Source organism: Struthio camelus, chromosome 1, assembly GCF_040807025.1.
Source record: "Struthio camelus isolate bStrCam1 chromosome 1, bStrCam1.hap1, whole genome shotgun sequence".
Taxonomy (NCBI): Eukaryota; Metazoa; Chordata; class Aves; order Struthioniformes; family Struthionidae; genus Struthio; species Struthio camelus.
In genome coordinates this window covers 224,643,059-224,654,983 of record NC_090942.1, presented here as the reverse complement: position 1 = coordinate 224,654,983, position 11,925 = coordinate 224,643,059, and the positions used below count along the sequence as shown (strand labels likewise).

Sequence of the window (11,925 nt, the reverse complement as noted above, 5' to 3'; positions counted from 1 at the left end):
TGGGAAGGAATTCAGGATCTCGAGTGCAGTGGCCCTACCCGCTTCTCCCACTTCCGTTTCAGATGGGGGCTTCGGCTCAGCAGCTGTTGCCCAGCAATGGTTTCCCGGCTCTTGGCATCCTCGTGCCGTCCACGAATAGAGAGAACAGCTCCAGCGCAGGGAGCATTTGGGAGTCAGACTTGCAACGCTTGGACCCTTCCTTGCCTTCCCACTGCACCCAGTGGGTCACAGAGCTCTGCCAGGGCAGGGCAGCTGCACCACTCCTCTTGCCCTGGCTCCTGAAAAAGCATTCCAGACTCTCAAGAAAGGCTGCAGATTGGCTACAGGTTTGCATCCCTCGCCCTGAGCAGCAGCCTTGTCCTTGTCCCTCTATTTGATGGATAACTTCACTTTCCCGGACAGCATCATGAACAAGCTGTGAAGCTCACAGGAGTTTGCGTTCTGCTTGCAAGGAGAGGCAAAGAAAAGCAGCAAGAGCAGAATACAACAGGGCTCCTTTCCCCAACCAACTCCATAGCACAGCCCGAGCCACCCCCAAAGACACAGTGTGTGTGTGTGTGGGGGGGAGGGCAGCCTGACCCCCAAGCTCTCCCCTGTGCCCTGCTCCTGCCAGGAACAGCAGTCCTGTGCTGGAAAGGTAGCTATGGAGCCACGGCAGGAGGGATCAGCTGCCTAAGAGCAGACAGAGAGCTGGAGCTATTTAACAAGTCTGCCAAGGAGTCCCTGGAGGGCCACGAAGCAGGAGAGAGATGCAAGTCCCAGTTGTCCCCACAGTGGGCTTAGAGACACACACCACAGCGGAACCCTTCCTTCCCTTGCCCTGCCCCACCGCGCACTGTTGCCCAGCATGCTTGCAGAGGGGCTTGCAGGGGTCACTCCAACAGAGCCACCAGAGCCAGGACCGATGCAAACTCAGGCATGCTTGGTAGCAGAGGAAACGGCACCCTGACCTTCCCCTAGTTCAGGGCTGGTCCTGGAGCCTACAGAAAGGAAACCAAGGGGGAGGCTGTGGCCACAGCACCTGAACTAGCTCCCACTCTTGGCAGGGTGAGGGTGGCATCTCATGTCCTCCTCCCTCCCTCCCTCCCCCACCCCACCTACCAGGCCCCCCTCCACCTTGTGAGCTGTGTGCTTGGGGCTTGGCCTCACCCCCACCTCCTAGGCCCATGCCTAGGCGACAGTGCCCAGGAGACCCAGGAAGGTTTCTTCTAGGCTACTGTCACTCACACCTTCTGGAGTCCACAGCATATGCTGGAGCCCGGTCCCTGTTTGCGCGGGTCAATTACAGCCTTGCACCATGACTACAGGCCCCTCCACCAGGACCACCAGGGCACAGCAGGAGGCTCTTCCAGCTCCTTTTCATCTCATTCCTTCACAGCCTAAGGCCTTATTGAGCACCTCCCAGCCCTGCCGCGCACTTTTCTTTGCCCTGCCCAGCACACTGTACACATACAACCCACGTATTGCAAGACAGGGAACACAAGTACTTCACGCGGTCTCCCAAGGAGCTTGGCTGTGCCCTGGCCAGGCTGGCTGGTGTCTGCCATTTGTGGCCCTCGTTGGGCACAAAGGTGGAAGGGAGAACAAGTTCAGGAGAGGCGTCCACCAGGGATAACTTCTCTTTGCAAACTCACACAACAAGCGAGCCAACGTGAAACGTGGCTGGGTGCCTGGGAGGGCTAGTGTTGGCCCTTTGGCTCAGTTCAGGGCGCAGCAGGTGCACTTCACCCGTGAGAACTGATGGGCCACTGACCTGATCAGCCTCCTCTCCTGAGAGGTGTCTCATCTCCAGCACAGCTTCACTAAAGCAGGAGTTGTCTGGGGCAGGCAAGCCACGATCCCTGCCCAAGCACGAGCACGGACTTGCCCACTCTGCTCACACGGCTAGCTTCTCCATCTGCCAGCAGGCACTGCCCATCGCTATAGCCCAAGGGATATCACAAGTGAAAGCTGAAGAAACCCCCTCCCCCACCCCCCAAAAAATCCCCAATGCACGGGAATCCTAACACAATGACACAGGGAAAGAATGAGAAGCTACAGATCAAGAAAAAGCAGGCGGAGCATCAAGACGAACCTCTCTGGCATCAAAGCCCCAAACGCTCAGCACAGTCAGTTCTGCAGCCTGAGACAAACCTCACATCAGTCCTGACCAGCACGGGGAGGAATTGGCATACAGGCTTGGGGAGGCTTACACCTCACCTGGCAGCCTACAGGGCTCTGCAGTTGCTTGCAGCAGGCAAAAACATTCCTCTCACTGACAGGCATGGCAATAGCCCCACGAGAACCAGTGACGTGTCCAGGGAGCAAAGGGCTCTACCTGAAGGCGTCTCACAAAGCAGTTTTGTTGGTGGGTTTTCCTTCTCTTGGGGTCCATGAGAGAAGGCTGCACCTCTCCCACCCACACACTGCTTGCTCCATTTACACAAAGCCCCTGTCCCACCCAGACCAGCAGGCTTGTTTCCCCCCGGGAGACGTGCTTCACAGGGGTCATGGTTTTATTTCAGCTCCAGGAAAGCAAGGCTGATTCAGAAGGCTGACTTCTGTTCTCCCCTCCCCACCCACCCCACCCCACCACCCCCCTTCAGGGAAGCTGGAGAGGAGCCTGAGAAACCCAGCCCCAGAGCTCAGCTGAGGGCCATGAAGGGCAGGGACACAGGGGCCTCCACCAGTAACTCTGAGCAGAGGCAGGGACCAAGGTCCAACAACATGCATGTCAAGCAGCTACTGGCATGCACGAGCAGTTCAGACAGACCCAAGCGTTAGCCATGCCAGCTCCTCTGGAGGGCAGCTTGCGCAGCCCCTTCCTTCAGCATGGCCACAGTGAAGGCCCTTGGGAGAGCTGTCAGAGGGATCGCCCACCATGCACAGCACCAAGAGCTCCCAGGTGCCTAGGGGAGCATCACGAGGGCAAGAGGCAGCAGGAGCAGGGCAGGCCACGGCAGAGCCCGTGCCGCTTTGCCAGGCTCGGCGGGAGTCGCGTTCGTCCTCCAAGCAGGAGACGCTCTCCTCTTCCAAGCATAGTATTTTGCCACAAGCACGTTGGGGTTTCCCTGGGCAGGGTCAAACCACATCTGGATGCAGCGCCCACTGCCCCGGTGCTCGGTGGTGTATTTGTAGGAGTTGGACCAGATCTTCTCACACAGGTCTGCTGGGCGGGGGAAGACTCGGGAGAAGGGCCTGCACACGGAGCCCCAAGGACAGCGGTTTGTTCCTGCAGACAGACAGCCCCAGAGAGACCCTCCTGAGGGAGCACGCTGCAGTTCCTTCCTTCCTTCCTTCTTCCCTTCCACCCAGAGGAGCGGGCCACCAGGGGACAGCCCACCCACAGCCCACCGCGGCATTCCAGCTGGTGGAGGGTGGCTGGGCCACCACCTAGCCTGCAGCCCCCAAGCCAGCTGCGAGCAACCCAGCGTCTTGGCTTGGGCCACTGGGCAGGCAGCACTCACCCCTCCAGGGCCATTTTGTTGGCCAGCATGAGGCAAGGCTTGCTCCATGGAGCCCACTAACCTGTGGCCCAGTTCCAGCCCTTGTGCCAGTTCTCTTTGCAGGTGACATAGTCTTTGCAGTCCTCCCACCACTCCTCACAGTCCTCTCTGCAGAGCGGCACGTGCAGAATCCTCTCCCGACGCCAGCTGCTGTCAGCCTCCCAGAGGAGACAACCACACCCATTGGTGGTGGCCCTCCACACCTAAGCCACCTGCCACACCCCAGAGGTCCATCTCAATCCCCTTCCAGCTCTTTCCCCTGGCCTCCAGGGCTGACCCCCCTCCTCCTCCTCCTCCACCCCCACCCCCAAGGAGTTCCAGTCCCAGCAGACATACCTGCAACAAGAGCCACCTGTGTGCCTAAGCAGAGGCTAGCAAAAGCCTGTGGAAGTCTACCTTCCAGGTGGAAAGGCTCAGCATGCCTGGAGAGCACCCATGCCAGCCCACAGCCAGGTGGGCCACAGCATAGCAGCCAGGGCACCAGCTGAGAACACAGCATGGCAGCAGCACAGGGCCCCTTGCCTTCCTCCGGGCCAGGGCAGAGCCCTACCTTGTCAATCCAGGGCCCCAGGTTGGGTGAGCACTCATACAAGCACGTGTCCTGGATGAAGTGGCGCTTGCACTTGGGTGGCATCACCCCACAATGGTTCCAGTTGAAGTTGTAGAGGTAGGACTGGTCCTTGTGTGCTTCCGAGCTGGTGTTGGCTGTGCAGCAGGCATTGTCCTTCCAGGGGGAACACTGCAACGGAGCAGGAGACAGGCCCATCAGGAAGGCCAGGCAGCAGCTCCAGACAGTCACAGGCTCCCTCCACTGCCTCCAGCAAGAGCCCGTGAGCAGCAACAGCACGGGCCCTTCAGACTGCGGGGTTTAGGGCTGCAGCAAGGCGGAGTTTGAGGGAGAGCAGGAGGGGCACCAGGAAGGCCAGATGCTAGCCTGCATCACACACCCCCAGTCAGTACCAGGGAGCTGCAACAAGAGCTCCCTCCTGCTGGGCCCTGGCTTGCTGTTAGCCCTGTCCCCACCCAGGCCAGGGGAAGAGAGCTCTCAAGGAGCAAGAGGGAGCTCTAACACAGAGAGGGAGCAGAAGAGACAGCCTTGTCTTGCCCCCATTTCTCTCACTGGGATCTCAGGTAGCCCAGCTTTGGGCAAAGGGGGCTTCCTTGCTGCAGGGGTGCAGGGTGGAAATTGAGCTAGCACCGGAAATCCTCCCCCCACCACCACCCCCCCCACCCCCCCCCCGGGGCAGGAGTGACCCACAGCCCATCTGCAGTAGCCTTTTGCTGGAAGAAAGGGGCAAATCGGGCAGCCTCCTACACAGCACAGGCCACCTTCCCCAGGCAAGAGGTGGCTAAGCCCAGAGCTCCACACCAGCCTCTCTGGTGCGGGAAGGTGGGCAGAGGGGACCTAGACAATGCCACCTGGCATCTCCTAGAGTGCAGGGGTGATGGCTGGGCAGGAACAATCACGAGCACAGCAGCACCCTACCTGGCCATGCAGCAGCCCCTCTGGGCCAGGCTTGGTTTTGTGGTGTTTGGCATCCATGCAGCTATTCAGCAGCGGGTCCTTGGTGGCAGTTGCTACAGAGGCGGCCAGCAGCACCAGCAGCACCTGCCCCGCTGCCATCTCCACAGGGCCAGGAGAAGAGCAAAGCTGCACAGGCAAGGCCACAGCCGAGGACAGGCTTCAGCAAGAGCAGCAGGAGCAGAGGGGCTGAGCAGGCAAGGCAGCCAGCAGCATACCAGCAGGTTGCTAGTGCCTCACAGCCCCCAGGACACACAGAGCACTGCTCCAGGGAAAGGCTGCCAGGCCAGCCAGGTGTTACCCCTGGACAACCTGGCACCATCTCCTCAGTCACTGCTGGGGCTGCTTGCTAGTCAGCCTCCGAGATCCCACAAGGCCCCGTGATCAGCGAGACTGGGCTGCGTTAGAGCCATCCAAGTTGCACTCCTGCCGGCATTAAGCCACCCCACTGCTTACGGGCAGAGCTCTCAGATCCCCAGCTCCATGCAAGCTGGGCATCACTCCCTGGGGAGGGTCTTTAGCTGGGGGTTCAGAAGAGGCCCTGAGAAGCACTAGCACACTGAGCCCTTGCCTGCACCACCAGCTGCAAGAGGCCCACCTTGTTTTCAGTGAGGGCTCAAAAGAAAGAGGCCTTTGCTCCACTGCCTCAGCATCTCAGAGCCATTGCAGGGCCAGAACTACGGCCTTCCAAGGAGGAGGGACTAGAGCAACAAGAGACCACTTCACGTTCAAGTGTCTCAGCCTCTCCTTCCTACCCAGAGGCCCATAGGTCTTTCATGCTCCTCCAGGAAGAGGAGGCTACTCCCTCCCTGTCCTTGGCAAGGCAGGGTAAGGCTCCAGAACCACCACTTGTAAGACATGTTTTGGGAAGCACAGGAAGCAGACAAACTGCCTGCAGCATTAAAAGCAGTGGGAAGGCACAGAGGACAACAGAGCAAGCATTAAACTGAAGAAACATGTGCAGAAACCCCCCAGGGCAAGGAAGCTTACTAATCCCCCTCATAACTAGACAGACAGAAGCAAGCAACTTACCAAGAGCCCCCAAGAGCTCTGAGAGACCTTAGAAGCACTCAGGAGAGGAGCTTCCTGGGGTCAGTTTAATAGGAGAGCCTTCCCATGCAGGTGCTGGCACTTGGAAGTCCTTGGGTGAGATGCTTAACGAGGTTTACCTCCTGGCAGCACTGCTCCTCAGCTGAGGAGCAGTGGTTTAGCGACAAGCAGCTGTGCCCGCCCAGCTCCTCTGGCAAGCCACCCCCTCTGGCCTGGGGAGACAATCCAGTAGTTTCTTTGGAAAGACACGGCCCTGATCAGCCTTGGCCATTCGTAGCAAGCCCTCTTTCCTCCACTCTCCACCTGAAAGCGACGTCTGATCACAAGAGCCGTGTGGGGAGCCCCTAGCCCATTGCAGCTGACAGGCAGAACCTTCCCTCTGAAACCACACAGGTTCTGCAATCCCAGCCCTGGTTTTTGGTGATGAACCCACTTGCCTGAGGAGCTCATCTTTCTAGGTGGCACTCATGAACGCTTTCAGCTCCACAAGACCCTGTCTTCGTGATTTCCACCGTCTCATTACCTGGTGCGTGAAGATCGGCCTCGAGATGGTCGCTCTGAAGCAGCCGGGAGCTGTTTCCGTTTCTCATGCTTCTCGCTCTCGCGTTGGAAGCAACAGTGAGCAATTATTCCCCACTCATCTTCTCTGGGCCTTTGTCACCCCTATCGCATCTCCCCTCAGCTGCCTCTTTCCCATGCTGGAGAGTCTCGGTCTGCTCGTGTCTTGTGGCACGTTGTTTGCCTTCCGCGAAGGAGACTCAACTGCAGCAGTATCCCAGACCCATAACGCCCTTCTTGCCCTGTCGTCTACTCCTTTCCAAGGAATTTCTAATATCTGGCTTGTGTGTGGACACTGCTGGTCACTGCAACGATGCTGTCATGAAACTGCCGGAACTCGGGAGGCTTGTTCCTGGGAGATAATTGTTAGCCACAAGCCCAGCATTTCCTATCGAAAGTGTTCCGTTCTTTTTTTTCCCCTCCTCCACTGCATCACTTCATGCAAGTTGTCTGTGGGGTTTGGGATTGAGCGTGTCCTGGGGACCTCCCACCCCCAGGTGAGCTGTGGTGAGCCGGCTGCCCTGGGGCGGACGACAGGGACGTTTCTCGCTGTCCCGGCACATCCCGTCAGGGACACCTAACCTCGTGCTCCGGGTGCTCCTTCCCGGGGGGAAGACTCAACCCAGTGACTGTGGGGCAGTGACTTTGGGGTGTGCCGAACCCCCCTGCCCGATGATGTCCCACCCGGCTTCAAAACGCTGTGAGCATCATGACACTCAAAGTCTTGCTTGCGGGCAGAAAGGACACACCTCATATAGAAAGCCAAGAAGTTATTGTCAGTGCAACTGAGATCTTAACAGTCCAACAAAGCAATCCCGAGTAGTCCAGATCTAATTATTACTGCAAAAAGAAAGAAAACAGAAAGAAACGAACAAATAGTTCTCCACAGCAAAAAAAGGTCTCAATCATAACAACAACAACAACAACAATAATAATGCAGTTAAAATTGTTATGCGTACACTTCCTCGTTTCTTCCCCTTCTGCTGGGGTTTTACGCATGCCTTCACTGCTGCTCTGGGTCCTCCTGTTGGGGCTGAAATTCAGTGTGGTGGGGGGTGGGATGTTACAGCAAACTTGCTGAGGAGGCCTTCTGTCTCTTCATCCAAGTCACTGATGAAGAAGTTAAATAATCCTGGACCCAGTACTGACCCCTGGCGGACACCGCTAGCTACAGCCTCCAACTAGACCCTGTGCCACTGATGACAACCCGCTGAGCTCGGCCATCCAGCCAGTTCTCAGTCCACCTCACCGTCCACTCCGCCAGCCCGCACTTCCTGAGCTTGCCTATGAGCGGAGACAGTGTGAAAAGCCTTGCTGAAGTCGAGGGAGACAACAGCCGCTGCTGGCCACTTGTCCCATCAGGGAAGGCTATCAGGTTGGTCAAGCATAGTTTTCCCCGTGGGGAATCCATGCTGGCTGCTCCCGATCACCGTCTTGTCCTCCACATGCTTAGAGATGGCCTCCAGGACGAGCTGTTCCATCAGCTTTCCCGGGATGGAGGTGAGGCTGACTGGCTCCTCCTTCTTGCCCTTTCTGAGGACTGGGCTGACGTTTGCTTTCTCCCCGGCCTCCGGCACCCCTCCTGATTGCCATGACCTTCCAAAGACGATGGAGAGTGGCCCAGCAATGACGTCCGCCAGCTCCCTCAGCACTCGTGGGTGCATCTCAGCAGGGCCCATGGTTTTGTGGGTGTCAAGTTTGCCTAAGTCATCTCTAACCCGATCCTCCTCCACCAAGGGAAAGTCTTCCTTTGTCCACCCTTTCTCCCTGGGCTCCTGGGTCCGGCATTGCCTTGGGCTGCCCTTAGCACTGAAGACTGAAGCACAGAAGGCATGCAGTATCTCCGCCTTCGCTGGGCCCTCTGTCGCCAGGCAGGCTCCCTGCCCCAGTCAGGAGCAGGCCCACTTTTCCCCTAGTCTTCCTTTTGTTAATGATGTCTTAGAAGAAGCCCTTCTTGTTGTGCTTGACATCCCTAGCCAGCTTTAATCCCACACGGGCCTTGGCCTTCCCCGTCGCAGCCCTGCACACTCTGGCAACGTCCCTGTATTCCTCCCAAGTGGCCTGCCCCTGCTTCCACCTCCTGTACACCCCCTGCTTACCGTGGAGTTTTGTCAGGACGTCCTTGTCCGTCCGTGCAGGTCTCCTGCCCCTTTTGCTCGACTTCTTGCTCGGAGGGATGCCCCGTTCTTGAGCCTGGAGGAAGTGATGCTTGAATACTGACCAGCTCTCCTGGACCCCTCTTCCTTCTAGAGCCCTAACCCATGGCATGCTTCCAGGAAGGTCCCTGAAGAGGCCAACGTTGCCTCTCTTTGAGGCAAGTCTGTCCTCTAGAAGTCTTTGTGGATAGGAAGGAAATTACACACCCGCTATCGTCCCCAGGCCTTGGGACAGGAAGAAAGGAAGAACAGGCCCTTGGAAGAGAAATTAGCAGAAATCTGTGTACCCAGAGGGCTAAAAGGGCCAGAAGCCCGAAACTTACCTCCATGGGATATTTGGAGTATTCCAAAAGAGCCCATAGGCTTAACAGGGGCAGACATTCTTGCTGGGAGACCTCTAACTGCACTGGGAACCTGTATGCCCACCAAGACCAGCCTATTGGATGGAGGGGAGCGGTTGGCTCAGTATGTACTAGCTGTGCAAGAAAGATTTGAAACCTTTAGCAAACAAGCCTGATGGTACCAACCCACTCCACCAACACTATGGGGGCATGATATATTGCCTGGAGAGGAGGTTTTGATTAGAGTGTTTTCACAAAAGTCTGAATTAGAACCAAAGCAGGAGGGACCATACACTGCTTCAAGATGTTTGTTCTTTGCTGTTAAGGTTTCAGGGAAGAAAACAGGATACACCATTGGCACGTCAAGCGGGTTGTGAGCAACCATCCACCAGAGAAGTAAGCCATCGCATGGGATGGCTGGGCCTACTGCTTACGTGCTCATGATGTTTTTTGCCTCAACCCATTACAGAGAATCCACACATTTTTACTTATGACCCTCGCAGTAATGAGGCCACGGCTTTTGTCCTAACGACATGCAATGCTTCCGTATTTATTATATACCCTATCCTTGCGCTGGGATGGAATCACAATGGAACTATGCTGGACCCAACAGAACACGGAGCGCGGGCCCTAAATAATGGAGACAAATGGCAAACGGCCGATGTTAGCGCGTGTGTCGTGCGAGAGCAACGGGGATTTATCTGTGAGAGTAATACTATCAAGGCCCAGGACAGTTGTCTTGATGCTGAACAAAATGTCTGTCATTTTGAAATACATCCTGATGAAACTCCTGAAACTGCCCGTGTGTATCTCACACAACAAGGATGTGTCTGCATGGGAACCCGCTGTGATTTTATATCTGTAGGTAATGTTAATATAAGTGCAAGTAATCACTGGAATATTTGTCTCTGTAACTTTACTGAAATCCTGGGATGTGACTTGAACTAGGTCACGTAGCCATGAACCAATCAGAGGGAAAGAGTCCACCGACTCCGGAAAGAAGATTGGAAGAGACTTTCACTGGCAGGCGGGGAAATGAGACTGTAAGAAGTACAACTCCTTGGAAACCTAGGGTCCAAGTGATTCCAGCGCACTGAAGCCCAGCACTGCAGTCCTGCTTCTTGCCCTGCTTCCTCCTCGCAGCATCCTCAACTCCACCATCTCGTGGTCACTGTAGGCAAGACTGCCCCCAAGCTTCCCCTCTCCAACCAGTCCTTCCCTGGAGCCATCCATGACAGCATTCCAGGCATGCGCGCTATCCCACCATGTCTCTGTAATTGCAATGAGATCAGAGCCCTGCAACTGCACACAGGTCTTTCACTCTTCCTCTTTATTCCCCAGGCTGCGTACACTGGTGTACAGGCACTTGAGAGAGGTATTGGAGCACGCCGGTTTCTCAGGAGGGGGTGCAAGAGGATCTGTGGGATCACAGCTAACCTCACCGCTGCTCAGTCAGTTGCTTGCTTGCTTTCATGCTGCAGCTTGGGACTTGGGGGAAGTCACACTTGGGACTTGGGCACCTGGGAGCAAGTACAACCGTCCCGCTCTGAAGCGGGGCCCCAGGCATAACCAGGGGACGCCTTCTGCAACGGGATTTGGATCCCTCCCCCTCCTCAGACGTACTCATGACTAGCAGCGGGCCAGAGGATGGGGCAGGGGACCCAAGGCGAGTGTGACTGCCAGCACTACAACAGCACTCTGCTCAGGGCTTTTCCTCGCCCTTCGGGAGGAAGCTCTGCTCTCAACCCCAGCACGCCTGAAGGCTCAACACTGCTCAGGGCTGGAGGTGCCCCACGTTAGGGACGGAGCCAAGGCCTTGAAGAACAGCACTCATTGCAGCGTGTGCTCTTCCGAGAGCGTTGCAGGGTGTGCAGGGAGGCCCAGCATGCGCGCCCTGGATAGTGGCAATGGCAAGAAGCATTGCTGGGGAGGTGAATTTTGGGAAGGTCAGGGGGCGGGGGGTGGGAGGGTGGGGGGTGGTTCTTCTAATGAAGAACTCGGCAGCTGGTCTGGGAAAGGCACGTGTGCCAGGCTGCCTCTAGGGACAGCACAACGTGCCTTTGGGAAGGAATTCAGGATCTCGAGTGCAGTGGCCCTACCCGCTTCTCCCACTTCCGTTTCAGATGGGGGCTTCGGCTCAGCAGCTGTTGCCCAGCAATGGTTTCCCGGCTCTTGGCATCCTCGTGCCGTCCACGAATAGAGAGAACAGCTCCAGCGCAGGGAGCATTTGGGAGTCAGACTTGCAACGCTTGGACCCTTCCTTGCCTTCCCACTGCACCCAGTGGGTCACAGAGCTCTGCCAGGGCAGGGCAGCTGCACCACTCCTCTTGCCCTGGCTCCTGAAAAAGCATTCCAGACTCTCAAGAAAGGCTGCAGATTGGCTACAGGTTTGCATCCCTCGCCCTGAGCAGCAGCCTTGTCCTTGTCCCTCTATTTGATGGATAACTTCACTTTCCCGGACAGCATCATGAACAAGCTGTGAAGCTCACAGGAGTTTGCGTTCTGCTTGCAAGGAGAGGCAAAGAAAAGCAGCAAGAGCAGAATACAACAGGGCTCCTTTCCCCAACCAACTCCATAGCACAGCCCGAGCCACCCCCAAAGACACAGTGTGTGTGTGTGAGGGGGGGGGGAGGGCAGCCTGACCCCCAAGCTCTCCCCTGTGCCCTGCTCCTGCCAGGAACAGCAGTCCTGTGCTGGAAAGGTAGCTATGGAGCCACGGCAGGAGGGATCAGCTGCCTAAGAGCAGACAGAGAGCTGGAGCTATTTAACAAGTCTGCCAAGGAGTCCCTGGAGGGCCACGAAGCAGGAGAGAG

At 56.9% G+C, this 11,925-nt stretch overlaps 1 protein-coding gene across 1 annotated transcript; it reads right to left on the bottom strand.

Moving 5' to 3' along the window:
* Positions 1 to 2,636: 2,636 nt before the first annotated feature.
* On the bottom strand, positions 2,637 to 5,696 carry LOC138065845 (folate receptor gamma-like). The gene is made up of 4 exons (XM_068931267.1): positions 4,972 to 5,696; positions 4,036 to 4,224; positions 3,508 to 3,643; positions 2,637 to 3,211 (listed from the first exon to the last, which is right to left on the bottom strand). Exons 1-4 carry the CDS (start codon positions 5,107 to 5,109, stop codon positions 2,889 to 2,891), a joined length of 786 nt encoding a protein of 261 aa, XP_068787368.1. The 5' UTR covers positions 5,110 to 5,696; the 3' UTR covers positions 2,637 to 2,888.
* Between the last annotated feature and the right edge of the window lie 6,229 nt (positions 5,697 to 11,925).

Bases quoted from the DNA above. Each gene is read 5' to 3' on its own strand.
- LOC138065845 (XM_068931267.1), bottom strand. From the start codon at position 5,109: ATGGCAGCGGGGCAGGTGCTGCTGGTGCTGCTGGCCGCCTCTGTAGCA. The intron at 4,225-4,971 runs GTAGGGTGCTGC...GCTCCGTTGCAG, and splicing joins AGGGGCTGCTGCATGGCCAG to TGTTCCCCCTGGAAGGACAA. The intron at 3,644-4,035 runs GTAGGGCTCTGC...CTCCTCTGGGAG, and splicing joins TGGGGCCCTGGATTGACAAG to GCTGACAGCAGCTGGCGTCG.